At 38.8% G+C, this 17,049-nt stretch overlaps 2 protein-coding genes across 2 annotated transcripts; both read right to left on the bottom strand.

The window, feature by feature from the left end:
• Positions 1 to 4,539: 4,539 nt before the first annotated feature.
• On the bottom strand, positions 4,540 to 5,479 carry LOC103550115 (olfactory receptor 10D3). The gene is given in 2 exon segments (XM_008518849.2): positions 4,540 to 5,097; positions 5,099 to 5,479. Coding segments are annotated over 2 exon segments (939 nt in total).
• A 9,977-nt stretch (positions 5,480 to 15,456) lies between these two features.
• On the bottom strand, positions 15,457 to 16,398 carry LOC103550137 (putative olfactory receptor 10D4). The gene has a single exon (XM_008518867.2). It carries the CDS (start codon positions 16,396 to 16,398, stop codon positions 15,457 to 15,459), a length of 942 nt encoding a protein of 313 aa, XP_008517089.2.
• Between the last annotated feature and the right edge of the window lie 651 nt (positions 16,399 to 17,049).

Below are 17,049 nucleotides of genomic sequence, written 5' to 3'. Positions count from 1 at the left end.
CCAACAAATCCTCCTTTGTCTTTAGCTGAGGATAAAATTCAAGTGGTGACTTCTGCCATTTACTCAATCGGTTTGATTCTTATCTAAAATTTGCGGGACCGCCAAATGGCCAGACCAAATGGCCGGACCATATGGGCTCTGACATCATTTTAACTGTTTTACATATTCTTTGTCTTGTAAAGAGATAACTCACATACCTATGCCTTAAATTTAGCCTTGCTCTCCACCCAACTTTGCAGCAGAAGCAGCAGAAGCAGCAGCAGCAGCAGCAGCAACAGCAGCAACAGCAGCAACAGCAGCAACATGCCGGCAGCAGCTCTGCCTGCCCATGGGTCCTGTCCCCATGCCAGCAGCAGAAGCTCTGACTGCCCGTGGGCCCTGTCCCCATGCTATTCCACACTATTATCTAAATAAAAGAGCACTACTGCCAGATCTTGAGAGTCCAAGAAATCTTTCTTTCCACTCCTCGGCTCACCGACCCCACATCAAACTCACTAACATTCTTACTGATGCGGGGTCAGTGAGCCAAGGAGTCAAAAGAAAGATTTCTTAGACTCTTAAGATCTGGCAGTAGTGCTCTTTTATTTAGAGAATAGTGTGGAATAGCATGGGGACAGGACCCATGGGCAGTCACAGCTCCTGCGTGGGGACAGGGTCCACGGGCAGGAGGAGGTGCTGCTGCCATGCTTCTGCTGCAAACATGGGTGGAGAGTAAGGCTAAATTTAAGGCATAGGTGTGTACGTTATCTCTTTACAAGACAAAAAAAGTTAAAATGGTACCAGTGCCGGTAGGGTCTGGCCATTGGGCGGTCCCACAACTTTTAGGTAAGAATCAAACCGGATTGAGTAAATGGCAGAAGTCACCACTTAAATATTATCTTCAGCTAAAGACAAAGGAGGATATTGGGGTAGGGGGTCAGTTACATGAGGTTGCCAGACAGCAAACAACTTAAGTTCTTGCCTTCCCCATTAAGAGTTTCCAGAGATAAGGCCATCCCCCCTTCCTCCTGGCACAGAGAGGGAGGCATGGAGATTTCCTTCACAAATGCAACTGCCTCTCATCAAAGGGCAAGCAAATTCCACTCCTAGGAGCCTGCTTCTCATCCGCAGTGTTAAAATTAACCAGCCTAAAATCCTCATCAAGTTCACGGGGTTTCCTTAAGAAACATTGTTTGGCGATACTTTCTTGCTCCCATCATAGACTGCCAGGCCTCAGAGCTCGCAGCATCTCGTAAGGAGAGGGAGTGCAGAGAAGAAATTCTTGAATAACCTTGCCTTGTAATGTTTTGTTTTGTTAGCATGATTTAAATATTCCTGAAAAAGAAGTAATTTTACTTAAAAAAATTTCAGATTATTTGAGGATGGCTGGGGGGAGGGAATGGGAAAAATCTCTGAGAGTTGCTAGGCCTGGCTTTTGTTTACGAAACTAGTTACTTCATTGTCTAAGGCAAACAGCTCTATTGAAAGGAGAGACAAAGTGGTGGTTGCCATAGAAAATTTTGTTTCTAATTAAAAAATAAAGACGGAGGAGGAGTTAAAGCATAGAGTGCCACTGCACAGTCTCTTTTCAGCAAGCTAAAACAACAAAGAAGATAAAGGAGCTTTTCTATTGTGATTGTGAATCATCTCAGACTTGTACAGGAAGCATAGATTTAGAAAATATTGCAGGAATTGTGTAGAATAGATGTTTTAACCCTAGTAATGGCAAACTACTAATTAATGATTCACTAATAAGAAACATTTAAAATCCCAAAGACTCCTACCTTTAAAAATCAGACCAAAATTAATTTATGCAAGCTGTGAGTAAAATCAGATTTAGTTAAAGCGGTAACAGAAACAAAGAAGATTTTGTGATAATGGATTGGCATTCCTTTAAAAAAATGAATGTGGTTCTTTGTCTTCAGTTTTTCATTTTTGTCTTAAATTGTTACGAAGAAATACATATCTCTCAAAGAAGAGAGAAACCTGCAGTTCTATTGTTATCATTCCTCTAGGGAGATGAGTAAAGTTTGAAACCACCATGGGTACCCTGGGATTTTTATGAGATGCTCCCTTGCCCAATAACAGAGCCTTTGAGATGTCCTGAGATTCCTCAGAAGACTTCACCAGGTTCAATGCAAATGATAGTGTGACTCAGAAAGAGGATTGCGAGCTGCTAGACCAAAGGCTACAGCTCAGATCAGGTGAAAAATTCACGCTAGAAAATAAGCGTCCATCTCTTTACATGGTCAAAGAAACTTCCTAACAACAGAGGTGACGATCACGGGTGATAGAAGGAGGGCTAAAGTGGGTGTTTGATTGGGGACAGAGCTTTTACTCCAGTTCTTGCTACTTTGTTTATCCTTGGTCACCTGTCCTCTTCGCAAGTTTCCCCAGAAGAGACAACTGAAGACTCCAGAGCCTTCATTTATAGCTCCTGCCCTCTTTTTATTCTGGAAAAGGACATAGAGAAAGATGTGGAACTTCTTATTTCTGTGTGGCCCTTTCTTCTTGCCTTTCTGTTGATGTGTCCTAGTTGGATGCTAATTGGTATGTCTTATCATATCTCACTATGGGGCCAGAGCCCTTGGTGCCTCTGCCACATATGTCCTGGGAGTTGAAAATACCACTGACTGCCTTGGTTACCATTTCCTTCTTAAGGGTGGAAAAAAGTCTCCTTATCTAGGATGTTTTATCTTCTTCAGTTGGCATAGATAAAGGCAGTGCTCCTGCTTAGTACCTTATCTCTCCTTAATTGGAAAGATTCCTAAACATTTGGGTAGCAGTTTCCTAACATCTAAGAACAAAAAGTCTCAGCTTCGTAACCAGGCCTTATCACATTCTAGCTGTGTAGTCTTGAGTAAGAAACTTGGTTTTTTCCTCTAAGCATTAGAAATTCATCAATAAAATGAGGACAATACAAATATCACAAGATTGTTTTGAGGATTAAATGAGATTATTTTGTGTAGCATTTAGCATTATATCTGAAAAATAGTAAGGGCTCTATAAATAATAATCTTTATACTACTGAACCAAAGGCAGAAATTTGAGGCACAAATAGGTGAAGAGGTTATTTAAAACAATTACATATCTGATATTTCTAAGAATTCAAAAAATTCTGGAGGGAGACTTTGCTATTAGGAACCATGTCTAGGGAGTCTTAGGAGAGAACTGTGGAACTGAATTCGTGTTACACCACAATGAATCAGGAGATTTTCTAGCTAGAATTTGAATAGTACAGTGCTTAATATTTTGGTCAGAGATGCAAAGGGTTGAGATAAAATTACATGTACTCTAGGCAGTTAATACCATGGATCCAGAGAAATCCTCTGCCTTCAATGGCATTTCAGATCTAATCAGTGCCTTCCACAGAGCTTCTGTGTAGCCATTTGTGAGCTAAAGTAGATGTCTTTGATGTATATCAAATAAGGAAGAGGTCACATGAGACCAAATAGTAATAAATATTTCCTTTATAGCTGTTTTTATTGGAACAGCAGAATTCTTTGACAGGTAATGGGTTGAACCTTGGAGCTTTAACAAGTGTAACAAACCCAAGTGAATGTTAAAGAGGTGAGGTTAAGATACAGGTGCTGAAGAAAACACAGTGACACCTTTAAAGTTTTGGGTAGAAGAAAATAATATACATCTTGTTTTTTAGTCCTGGAAGGTACCACGGAGATCACGTACTCCAGAGAGCTTCAAACTTTTTTCAATAGAATCTTCCCAGAGATTTAGTATATGAAGAAGATAGAAGGGAAGTTCTCACTATACTTAACACGGAAGCCTTAGGATAAATTCATTGGAGACCTGAGGCTCCTTGAATCATGCTTGGAAAACAACTGGCTCAGTCTAATAATCTGACCTGATAAAATTACTGTTTTATCACATTAATAATAACATTATTAGCTAGTAGTGAAATGGAAACACCTAGTCTAGGATACTAGTCACAAAGCTTTTCACTTTCCTTATGCAGTTGGAGTCAATCTTATTTACCTAAGGACCTTCAGGCAGAGAAATCAGGCAGGACGACAAGCATGGGATGGAGAAGAGAACATTTTGGCTGACAAATTTTAAATTATTCCCTTTTCAAACAGTTGAGGAAGAAAAAGAAAACATTTCATTTTGTCTCTGACATTTAATCTGTTAATACTAAAAGAGAGAAGATTCTATCATCCTCTTAATCAGTTATTTAAAACCTCTTTCTCCTACTTAACTGCCTTTCTCATAGACTTGGCCTCACACAAAATTTCAAGGAAAGTAAACAAGGAAAGGTGGACAAAATGGTACAATGGCAAAGACTATCTTCCTTTCTGTTAGTGGCAAGAGGTTCTCCACAGAAGAGAAGCAAAATAACAACCACCAAAACTACATTATTTTGAAGCTGGAGGGAGAGGACTTAGATAATACAAAAAAATAAAATAGACAAAAAGATGAAGTATTATGATACAGTGATCCACAACATTCAGCATGTGCTGAAAAGTCACGTGAGGATTCCAGAATGAAATTTAGTATGTTGCGACAGAAAGAATTCCATGTCATCAACCCATCCATCCATTCTTACTAACTCTCAGAAACATAGTTTGTCCTGTGCAATATTTTTTTCAGGGCTGTTTTTACTTCCTTATTCCTCAAAGTATAGATCAAAGGGTTCAGCATTGGTCCTACCAGATTCATCAGAATTTGAACCACAGTTTCCAGCATGGGGTTAGGTGTGGGCTGCAGGTAGACAGTGATGATGGGCCCATAGGCACACAGGATGGCAATGAGGTGGGCACTGCATGTGGAGAAGGCACGGTGACGGCCCTCAGTTGAACTAATACTCAAGATGGAGATAGTGATTCGAGTGTAGGATACAAGGATTAGGAGACAACAGATGAGAGACACTAGGCCAACATTGGTGAAGCTCACCTTCTGGGCTAAGGATGTATCAGCACACGCCAAGGGCAAGAGTGCTGGGATATCACAAAAGAAATGATCCACTTCATTGGGACCACAGTATGGCAAGATGAAGGTGAGCAAAGTCAAGATACTAGAATGAATACACCCTAACAGCCATGTGCCCACAGCCAGGGCCACACAGATTCTAGGGTTCATGATAACTGTGTACCGCAGAGGATTAGCAGATAGCAGTAAAACGGTCATAGGCCATGACAGTATATAAGAAGCATTCAATGCTGCCAAGGAAATGGAAGAAGAAGAGCTGGGAGACACAGGCCTTGTAGGAAATGATGGGACTCAATCCCATGAGGTAGAGCAGCATTTTAGGACAAGTCACAGAGGAGAAACTCATGTCAAACACAGACAAATTCCCCAGGAAAAAATACATGGGTGTGTGAAGTCAAGTGGAAGACAGAACAGCCACAAGGATAGACAAATTTCCCAGCAGGGTACAGGCATAAAAGGGCAAGAACAAGACAAAAAGTATAGTCTCCAGCCCCTCTGTGTGTGGTATTCCCAAAAGGATGAACTCAGTCACCAGTGAGTCGTTCTTCTTCTCCATGAGAGTCAGTCCCGGGGGAGGAAAAGGAAGCAGAGGACATGGAAAAATGCCCTGGTTTGATGTCAATGGAGTGCACATACTCAGGAAATAAAAAGTATAATTTAAATGATAGTGTTTTGGTTCAAAGTTTTGGAAAGACTGCTTATGATCCAAATTGCAAGACACTTTAACTGGAATATAGCTGCCATAGCAAACTTAATAGTTTCTTTACTAAATATTTTTATTGTATTGATTCCAAATGTAGATGTCCCTTATTAAAATAATACTTAACAAAACATGTTGGAGTAAGGATTTTCAAAGGGAAGCATAGGGCCCACACAAACATATATTCCTTCAGCATGGAGGGATATCAGAAACCTCAGAATCAGCCAGGGGCCCTTTCATTTCTCTAGAGATATGAACTGTGCCTTGAGAATCACTACATTTATGAACCACTACTACTGACAATATTATGTTTTATTTCTTTGTTTTTTTAGTGAGCTTTAAGGGTTGAACAATCACTGCTTTACAGTTAGAAATGCTTACAGAACACAACCTCAGTTCATTTAATCCTCACAATAACACTTTGAGATAAATTTATAGCAAATAAAACATCTGAGCATTAGAAAGTCTAAGCAACTCTTCTAAATTGAAGTTGCTAAAAATGGCAGAACACAGGATCTAATTTCTTTTTCTGACATTAGTCTTTCCACTCTATGCATCTGTGATGGCCTCTGGCATTATTGAACTTGTCAAATTTTGTGCCAGTATTATTCAAGTTTTCCCTTTTGATGTCACCAGACTCCAAAAATTTCCCTGCCCCTCCTTAGTAAGTAGTAGAGAGCCAACCTTTCTCACCCTTGCGCTACAACCAGCACTACACACACACAAAAGTATAAAGTCTAAGAGAGTAAATACTTTTTGATGTGTACTGCTATATCCTCAGTGCAGAAAACAGTGCTTGGCACAGACTAGGTTCTTAATAAATGTTTCATGAATGAAATAGCTAAATGACTCACTCAGTGATTGACGAGAATTGGATCTCATTCAGTTGTTTTGTCTTGTATAAGGACTTTTATGATGCTATCAGATAGTAGTCTTTCTAAACAACCTTGTAAATAAACTTGATCATATACCTGTTGCTCTTTTATCCTATTCCTCTGAATATTTAGAATTTCTCTGATTACCTTCATGACACTTGTACCCAGGAAGAAGCTCTTCACTGTGCTCTAAAAGATGCCAAAACCCAAGATAAGAGCTACACACAATCTATACTGCCTCCCCAAAAGTCCTGGATGTTTTATCGAGAGGAGTCACACATTACAGAAAGAACTGGACTGAAATGTCCAGGTGTAGGCTCATTTAGGGTGGCCAAACTTTTAATCATTCTAAATCAAGTCCAGATCCATGGTTATAAAGGGCACTAATAAGAATGGAGTCTTTGAGTTGATGGGCCAAACCTAGCAAATGTTCTATTTTTGTGCCCAGTAGTCCCATGTTCCTCTTCATCCTGGACTCTGAAACCATTTGTAAACTAAGGACTCCAAATTCTCCTCTCCACTGGACACATGAAGAAGAAACGAGGAGTGGAAAAAAAACAGATGAGGATGGCAATTATGTGACTTACAATGACCATAAGCCAAGGTCAGGGATGTCCTCCCATGAGCTGGAAAGCTCTTTCTTTTTAGTGAAATAAACTCAGATTAAATAATGTAAAGCTGAATGCATCCCTGCTTCTGCAAAGATTTCTTCCAAGACACTGACAGCTACCTTTTTTTTCTCATATATGGAAATTTAAATGCCCTTGGAGCTCTTGGGATACCATCCCTGAGTGAGTCCTGATTCAAGGGAGTTGTTGAGCAAAGGGAGTAATTAGAAGTGAGTGAGTAATCTAGTTGAAACAGAATGTTGTGATGTTCCTCCTTGTGGCATTACTGTGGTGTGAACAAGATAGAGTCATATCTATACACTGTATTTCTGTGATTGACTCAGAAAGGTGAGAGAAAAGCTCACTCTTAGAACATATGTAGAAATAATTTCCTCAGTTTCAGGATATACTATCAGAGGGAGAAATAACAACCGTATATCTCAGACTTTTAAATATCCAATTTGAAATCTTGATCTCAATCTCTCCATAGCCTCTCTTCAACTTTTCAAACTACATTTTCTAATACTTAGATTAGGAAATATAATTTCGACTATCAGACTCTTTAAAAAGCAGTTTTGTCAATTGGCAGACTTTGCTTCCCTGAACCAGAAATTGTTCTCCAGATGACTTGTTTTTTCAAAATTGTATTACTCAACAAATATTTATTAAGAACTTATACAACTGTGCCCAAGACATGTTTTCTAAATCTGAAATTTCTCTTTTGCAAAGGAATTCAAGAACCTTGCCCCTTAAGACCAGATGTTTGAATTTTTCATTTTTCATGTAACAGATAGTCACAGGTTTCAAAGAACTAAAAAGATATAAAAGCATAAATTAATGCAATAGAGAAAACAAAAAGAGAAGGAATAGAAAATGTCAAAATTTGGGTCTCTGTAAAGACTAAGAAAATAGATACACTTTTGTAAAGATGATTACTGAAAAAAACAGAGAAGCCATATTAAGCAATATAAAGAAGGGAAAATAAGACAGAAGCATATGGACTAAGCAGATTATGAGATATTAAAATATTTTTCCAGGCTGGCCCAGTGGCACAGCGGTTAAGTGCACATGTTCCATATCAGCGGCCTGGGGTTCGCCGGGTCGGATCCTGGGTGTGGACATGGCACTGCTTGGCAAGCCATGCTGTGGTAGGCGTCCCACATATCAAGTAGAGGAAGATGGGCACGGATGTTAGCTCAGGGCCAGTCTTCCTCAGCAAAAAGAGGAGGATTGGCAGCAATTAGCTCAGGGCTAATCTTCCTCAAAAAAAATTTTTTTTTCAATAAATTTGAAAACTTTGGTAAACTGGGTAAAATCTTAGAAAGATGCACCTTATCAAAACAGACTAAAAAAATTAAAAAATTGACTATTCATATATACTAATTTCAATTGCGTCATAGCAAATTACTCCAAATCTTAGTGGCTTGATATAATTGACATTTGTTATCTCACAGTTTCTGCAGGTGAGGAATCCAGGCACAGCTTACGTGGGTGCCTTTGGCTCAGTGTCTAACGAGGTTACAGTCAAATTAGAGGCAAGTTCTACAGTCTCCTCAAAGGCTTCACTGGGGAAGAATTTACTTTCAATCTTGTTCATACGGCTGTTGGCAGTCCTGACACTTGTCCATCACATTGCCTTACAACATGGTAACTGGCTTCTATGAAGGTAATCAATCCAAGAGATAACGAGATAGAGCCAGTGCATCCAAGATAGAAGCCATAGTCTTTTACAATCTAATCTCAGAAGTGATATCCCATTACATCTGCCACATTCTATTCACTAAAACCAAGTCGCTAAATCTAGGGGAGATCATTAGACAAAAACCTGAATCCTAGAAAGTGGGGGTCATTGAAGGCCATATTAGAGGCTTTGTAGGACAGTAGGGGAATGATAAACCATTAAATAAATGGTACTGGGACACTTGGCTATTCGTATATATTTTTTGTAAGTAGAAAGGAATTGAATTCTCACCTTATCACAAACAAAAATCAATCCCAGGTAGATTAAAGACTTAAAAGTGAAAATCAAAACTGTAAGAAAAATTACAGATATAAATTAAGGATAATATATGATTTCAAGACAAGACACAATAATGTCTGAAAGAGATTATAAAGGAAAGCTTTGATAAATCATTCACATTAAAATAAAAGCACTGATTTTATTGAAAAATGCCTTAAATCTAATGAAGAAAGGAGCCACAAGCTAGGAAAAGATATTTGCAGTGCATGTTATCAACATAATATTAGTATCTAGAATATAGAACTACTATGAGTCAATTTTACAAAAGTCAACATACTAAAAAGAAAACTGAGATTAAATAATCACATAAATTTCCCAAAGGAGGAAACCCAAATTGTCATTAAACATGAAAAAATGCTTAACTTTATCAGTTATCAAGTATTACAATTTAAAAACACAATGAACAGAATTTCATACAATCAGACGAGCAAATATTAAGTATGTCAATATAAGTCTTGTCTTATTGGTGAGAATGAGATGTATTAGGAATTCTCATTCACTGAGGGTGTAGATATAATTGTTACAATCTCTTCAGAAAGCAGTTTGGCATTGCCTTGTAAATTTGATATTTGTATACCCTCTGATTTAGCCATTCTGCTCCTGAATGTATCTCTAGAGAAACTCTTGAACTTGTGCCCTAGAGACATGCAGAGGAATGATTATAATAACAAATAAGTAGAAATCACCTACGTGTTTTACAACAATAGAATGAATAAAGAGATAATAAGATGTAAAACTACAGCCATATGCATCAAAATCGATGAATCTCAAAAGCAAGTTTGGAAGGAACAGAGGTAACCATGTACAAATCTATTTAAGTGAACCCCAAAACCAGAAAAAAATAAATATATTGTTTAGGAATGCTTACATGGTGGTAAATCCGTAAATAAAAGAAGGGTATTTCTTTAAGAAAAATTCAACTTGCTAACAACTTCTGGAAGAATGAGGAAGACAGAAATACACAAAAAGAATTTCCAGATTATATTATATATCCTGTACTGGCTGAAACGTACACATGCATTTATTAATGTTCTTTAAGTTTTATAAGATGTTGAAATATGCAAAAGATATTTTATAATAAAAATAATTTAAAATACTGCAATAAATGAAAAATACATCATTAATTTTATTTTAAATGTTATAATAATGTAAATAACATATAAAACACATATATATTTATTTCCAATCAATAAAGAGTGCATCCTGTTTAATTTATCTTGAATTGATTATGGAAAACAACAAATAATTTATTGCCACATAATTTTTGAAACGTTGTCTTATGTTTGGTTTGTTCACCAAATATATATTAAAATACCAATTAAAATTTCATTACACGTTAGGGCATACAAACGGACAAAAATAGTTTTCAAAACACATTGTTTTGTATTTTAACGCTTCATACTTTAAATTTTTTAAAAATTAATGTTAAAAAGTGAAAGATTTTAGGCATCTACTTCTAGGCATTGCTCAATTTTTTATAACTAGGCGCATGGTCTATGATGCAGGGTCAGTGAGCCGAGGAGTCGAAAGAAAGATTTCTTAGACTCTTAAGATCTGGCATAGTGCTCTTTTATTTAGAGAATAGTGTAGCATGGGGACAGGACCCATGGGCAGGCAGAGCTGGTGTGTGGGGACAGGACCCACGGGCAGTCAGAGCTCCTGCTGCTGCCCTGAGTTGAGGGTTAGGGCTAAATTTAAGGCATAGGTATGTGAGTCATCTCTTTACGAAGACAAAGGAAAGAACATGAAAAAAAGTTAAAATGGTATCAGTGCAGGTGGGGTCTGGTCATTGGGTGATCCCATGACTTTTAGACAAGAATCAAATCGGATTAAGTAAAGGTTAGAAAGGTTAGACACCACCACCCTAAACCAGTTACATGAGATTGCCAGACAGCAACCAACTTAAGTTCTTGCCTTCCCCATTAAGAGTTTCTAGGGACAAGGTCATCTCTCCTCTTCTTCCTGGTACAGAGAGGGAGGCACGTTTTACAGGTAGAGATTTACCTTACAAATGTAAATGTGTCCCAACAAGGGAACCCCCCCAGAGCCTCCTTCCCTGTCCCAGCCCATCAAAAGCAATCAGCCCAAAACAATCCTGATGCCAAAGAGACATATCCTGGGGTGGCCAATTTCAGGTCCCTACAAGGTCATCCCCCCTTCCTTCACAAACGCAAATGTCTCAAAAGAGCAAGCAAAATTCCAGTCCTCAGAGCCTGCGTCTCATCTGCAGTTTTAAAATTAAGCAGCCTAAAAATCCTCATCACTGGCATCATTTTTGGGAATCTCTGGGAGTTTTCAAATCTCCACTTTGAAAATGCTGCTGAATAATTCATTCTATCCTCTGTCACACTCAGAATCTATTCCAACACTTCCAGGGACAGAAATGGCATTCTTTCCAAGCAGACCATACCATTGTTAATAATCTCGTCCTGTGAAAGCCTGCCTCCTTGAGTTTTCTAGCAAATGTTCCTTGTTTTGCTCTTTGCAACCTGCCAAATAAATCTAATCATTTTTTCATTCAATGCCCCTTTACAAATTTGAGATCATTGGTCATATCTACTGTAGGGGAGGAAGACATTTTCTCTTCCCAAATGGGGGTTCGTCTGGCCGGAGAACGAATTAAATTCACATGAGACAGAATAGCAAGAGAAAATTAAACAAAGCTTTATGAGGAACCATGGCCTGGGGGCTTTCTTCCCGAAGGAAGAAAGGGCACCGAAGAAGTGGGGTACACAGAGTGGTTATATACCCCCAAACAGGGTGTTTCACCTATGATTGAAATGTCCCTCCCACAATAGTCACAAGAGTGCCCTGTCGGCACAGCGCTTCATGGACACAGCAGGTAGTGGGTCTACTATCTCAGAGGGCGTAGCAGGAGGCAAGTCTAGTGTCTGGAGCTGGGCGGTCACAGGTGAGCACAGCAATCAGTTCCTAGCCTAAGGAAAGATGCTTAATCCTTAAAGAAATGCCAACGTTGGGAGGGGGAGGGAAGTCAGTTACAGGAGGTTACCAGAAAAGCACAATAAAATGCAGATTTAAGTCCTTGCCTTTGGTATTAAGAGTTTCTAGAGAGAAGGTTATCTCCTTTCTTCTTCCTGGTACAGAGAGGGAGGCACCTTTTACAGATAGAGATTTACCTTACAATGTAAACTTGTCCTAACAAAGGGCAAGTTCCATTCCTCAGAGCCTCCTTCCCTGTCCCAGTTTATCAAAAGCAATCAGCCTCAAATAATCCTGATGCCAAAGAGACATATCTTGGGGTGGCCATTTCCAGGTCCCTACACTACTTTCTCTTTATCTAAACAGTCTAATTTCCAAAAACCATTCTTCATATATTATGCTTTTTTGGATACCTGACTTTTCACCATTCTGGTTTGTCAGTGTCCCCTGTGAAGTGCAATCTGAGACATGAAGACAATATTTCAGGTGTATTGGCACCTAGATTGTGCCTGGGACATGGCAGTGCTCAATAAATGTCTACTGAAGGAATGAATGAGTTCTCCTTTCTTCCACCTTTTGTAGCTTTGTGTTGGAGTCAATTTGCTCTTCATGTTTGGGAATTTCATTCCACCTACTTCATGCATACATTTTCTCCAGTTGAAAAGAAGAGTGACGGCACATGTCTTACTCCCAGTATCTCATTTCCTAGAAATTTATCTTTTCAGGCCAAGTCTCTTTGCTAGCACACCATTATATCTTACATCTCATTTTTCTTTCCCCACGAGAAGCTGCTTTCATGGGGAAGGCAGTCACTGCTGAAGGAATGATGTCTGGCTTCACAAGCCAATCTGTTTTTATGTTTATATGGTCTCACTATTTATATCCCTTGTTTCCTTTGGTATCCATTTAATAACATCCTTTTAAATAAGAGAAAAAAGTATGTTGCAAAAACCAGTTTCAGATTGTTAACTGATAGTAGCAATCTGTCTATGTGTGTGATGATGGAAGCATTAATCAAAATACGAGAGCTACAAGGAAAAAGCAAGATGTGTAGAGACAGATTTGAGACCATTTTGTAAAAGTACTGAAGTTTTTCCTTCCTGTGATTAACCTTGGATGCTCTGAGTTTCATTATAATAAGACACATTGGTATCTTTCAGCCGCAGATTCTAGAACTTGTTGGATGACAGCCTTCACTCAATACTATGTACAGCATGTGTCCCAGAGGTAAACAGCATCACCTCCTGCTGGGAAGATGAGAACAAAAGATTGTTAATGAGAAAACATGCAACTGTACTAAGAAGGAATATTAGTACTTACATATAAAAGGTAAAACAATAGGATGGTATTAGGAAGAATCGAGAGATGTTTTTAAGATTTCTTCACTATTAAATTTATTCAAGAGAGCATGTTCTAGGAGAGATTTAAGGAAATGGTGGTCCCTCTGGAGATGAAGTAGCAGAGAAAAAAAACCTCTAGCAATAAAAAGCTTTGATGGGCTGGGGAGCAAATCAGGGGATAAAGCCTGAGAATTGCCAGTTGTCCTATATTACTCTCTGTACTGTTTGTCCACATCCAGACCATTTTTCCTGGGTCATTCTTTTGGTTCTTTTATTTCACTTCCCTAGAATTGACACCAAGATTTCAGACATATAATCCTTTCCAAACCTCTATTGGATGACTACAAAAATAGAAAGCAAGGGATATGCAAATAAGTCAATAAAGAAAAATAATATTAATTTAAGGGTAACAGTTATACAAACTTCTACCCAAGCCCAAAAGAAGCTGTGATTACTGACAACCTTTCTTGAAAAGGTCAAAATCAGTAGTCATTGTGATTATCCCAGAGTATTCCAAAATGCTTGGCTTCTGTCCTTTGGAATAAGTGTGTATTTTGCATTCTTTCAGAGTCTTAGGAATGGCAAAAGATGAGCTCCAGTGTAGTAAGCCCTTTGAAAGTTCTGGAAATCTAGCATCATGGGATTTTATTAGGTCTGTTTTTATGGGGAAATAGGAGAAAATTTAGCCCAATATAGCTAAATAGAAGGCTATATATTTAGATATCATATCTACAGCTATACCTATATCTATCTATCTATCTATCTATCTATCTATCTATCTATCTATCTAACTTGTGAGGCTAAGGCCAACTGTAGTTGCAAGCACTACCTTAAAGCCCAGTTAGCCCAATTAGTTAAATAAGGACTAGAGAGTTTCCCAGAATAGATAGAACATGACTAAAGCATGAAGGGTGCATGGTCCATAAGAGAAAACAATTACTGCCTGTTAGAGTTTGTTTCTCTGTGAAGATAAGGAGGGCAAAATACTCCCTGACTTCTAGCATTACTCTTTTGTCCTCTCAGTCCCCTCACAGGGCCTGGTCCCACCATTGAATTAGCCATAGTAACTCACACGCATACACACACCACACATTATGTCCGTTACCACTGAGCAGTCAAACTAATGGCAGCAGGAGATTCACTCTGTCTAGTACTCTGCTAAGCTGAGATAAAATAAACATCTGTGACAGAGCTTGGTAATCTTGTCATAAGAATATTCCAAGGTGCCTAACAAATCTTTTTGGTATTTTATGAATGGAATGCTAATGGAGTAATTGATACTGACAGAGGGAAGCTGAGCAACTTCTGAGGTGAACAGAGACTGTTTTATGAGAAGAGTAATGACTATTGACTTTTATGTCTAAGAAAATTGGCCCCAAAGCCATCTCAGGAACTATGACCAGAGCCATCAATGTGTTTCTAGGCATTAGCATGGATCATATCCAGATGGACCTGCTGCTACGAGCAGTTCTCACTAGGTGTACTTGAGGTCCTGCAGAGTTCTTTTTAGAGTGTGCTCCCTATGTTCCTTAACGACCATTTCTTCACTACCTATCCTTGATCAATAATTCAGCTTGTGCCCTGGTGGGAACCAGGCCACATCAAAGTCCACTCTTAAACTATTACCAAATAACCTTGAAAAAAGTGTTTTCAAATTCATCTAGCTTGCATGACAAACGTCAGCAAACTATGGCCTTTGGGAATATCCTGCCTGTTGCCTATTTGTATAAACCAAATTTTATTGGAACACATCTTGACCATTTGTGTACATATTTTCTTGGGCTGTTTTCATGCTAGCATAGCAAAGTATTTGTTACTGAAACCATATGGTCCTCAAAGCCTAAAATATTTACTATATGAACCTTTAGAGAAAATGTTTACTGATCTGGGTCTATGAGATGGGAAAGATGTCACAGGTTTGTATTAGTCAGATTTGCTTCCCAGCTATCTTTATGGGAGAAAGACCTTTACAACTGTCATGGATATATTTTTTTTAAAATAATTTAATACGCAAATGGGGAGAAAAAAATCAGCTTTATCCATTAGTGGACTAGTGATCTCCTTTTGAAACAAACTGGCTCCCAGCCAGTTTCTTCAGGGCTCCCTTGACATCTTTGTTTCTCAGAGTGTAGATTGTGGGATTCAGCATGGGGGTGACTACATTGGCAAAGATTTGCACCGGGGTTACCAGCACCTCACTCAAAGATGGCTGAGTATAGACAAGGGCACAGGGCCCAAAGAACAGTGTGACTACTAAAAGGTGGGAAACACAGGTAGATGCCGCCTTGCGCCTCCCTTCAGCAGAGTGCATCTTTAGGATTGCAATGATAATGCGGATGTAAGAAGCAAGGATGAGGAGGAAACATATCATGGGCACAAGGCCAATGTTGGTGAAGCTCACTGTCTCAATGATGAGGGTGTTACCACAGGCCAATTTGACTACAGGGAAGATGTCACAAAAGAAGTAGTCCACCTCATTAGACCCACAGTATGGCAGTTGGAAGGTCAGCGTAGTAAGAATTATGGCATGAAAAGAACTAATAATCCAGGTGCCAGCAGCCAGCAGGGCACATACCCGGTGGTTCATGATGATAGTGTAATGCAATGGGTGGCAGATGGCAGCAAACCGGTCATATGCCATCACTGTGTAGAGCCAGCTCTCAGAGCAGCCTAAGAAGTGGTAAAAAAAGACCTGGGATATGCAACCACCCAGGGAAATGACTTGGTTTCTTACAAGCAGGTTGGCCAACATCTTTGGGGTGCTCACAGAAGAGAAACCAATGTCCAGCACAGAGAGGTTACAAAGAAAGAAATACATAGGAGTGTGGAGGCAGGAATCAGACATCACAGTTAAAAGGATAAGCAAATTTCCTAGTAGAGTGAAGAGGTAGAAGATCAAGAACACAACAAATAGCACAGTTACCTGCCCCTCTGTGTGTGGGATGCCCAACAGGATGAACTCTGTAACCAAAGTGTGATTCTTTACAGCCATGGAAGTTGAATTTTATCCTGGAAAGGAGGAAATATGACCATAAGTTCACAACCCAAGGCACTAAATACCACTGCTTGTTACCAGTAATTCACAAAGAGAAAGACAATCATAGACTCCATTAGTGAAAGGATCGTGTTTGTTGTGACTCAGACTGCAGGAGTAGCAAACACCTCAGAAAGAGATACATGCTCTGGGGTGAGGACGGTATGCAGGCCACTTGACCGATATATGGAAAGTTGTTATTTTACTATTATCAGATAGAGAAGAGCAAATAACAAGAGAGTAGAAGGATTGAGAATTGAGAAAGAAAGGGAAAGATAAAGAAAGGAAAAGAAAATGAAATAGAAGAAAAGATGAGAAAAAGGATGAGGCACAGTTACAGTTTACATAGAGTTTTCATAAGATTTTCTAGTTAAGCTTTCATAGAATCCTATAAGATAGGTATAATATTCCCATTTCATAAGTAATGAAGAAACAATGACTTAGGGGAGTTAAAAAAATCGTTCAAGTTCTGATACACAGTTCATGGTGGACTAAGGATTGGAACCCAAAGATTCTAAATCCATTATACCATAATTTAGAAGAAGAAAGAACTGTGGAAATTAAGACAAGAGAAAAAGCAATATATTCTTTGAACTAAAAGGCCCTTGG

The sequence above is a fragment of the Equus przewalskii genome, chromosome 6, assembly GCF_037783145.1.
Source record: "Equus przewalskii isolate Varuska chromosome 6, EquPr2, whole genome shotgun sequence".
Classification (NCBI taxonomy): Eukaryota; Metazoa; Chordata; class Mammalia; order Perissodactyla; family Equidae; genus Equus; species Equus przewalskii.
This window is presented reverse-complemented; position numbering and strand designations above follow the sequence as displayed.

What these genes read in the sequence shown, in the direction of transcription:
- LOC103550137 (XM_008518867.2), bottom strand. Translation starts at nt 16,398, where the DNA reads ATGGCTGTAAAGAATCACACTTTGGTTACAGAGTTCATCCTGTTGGGC.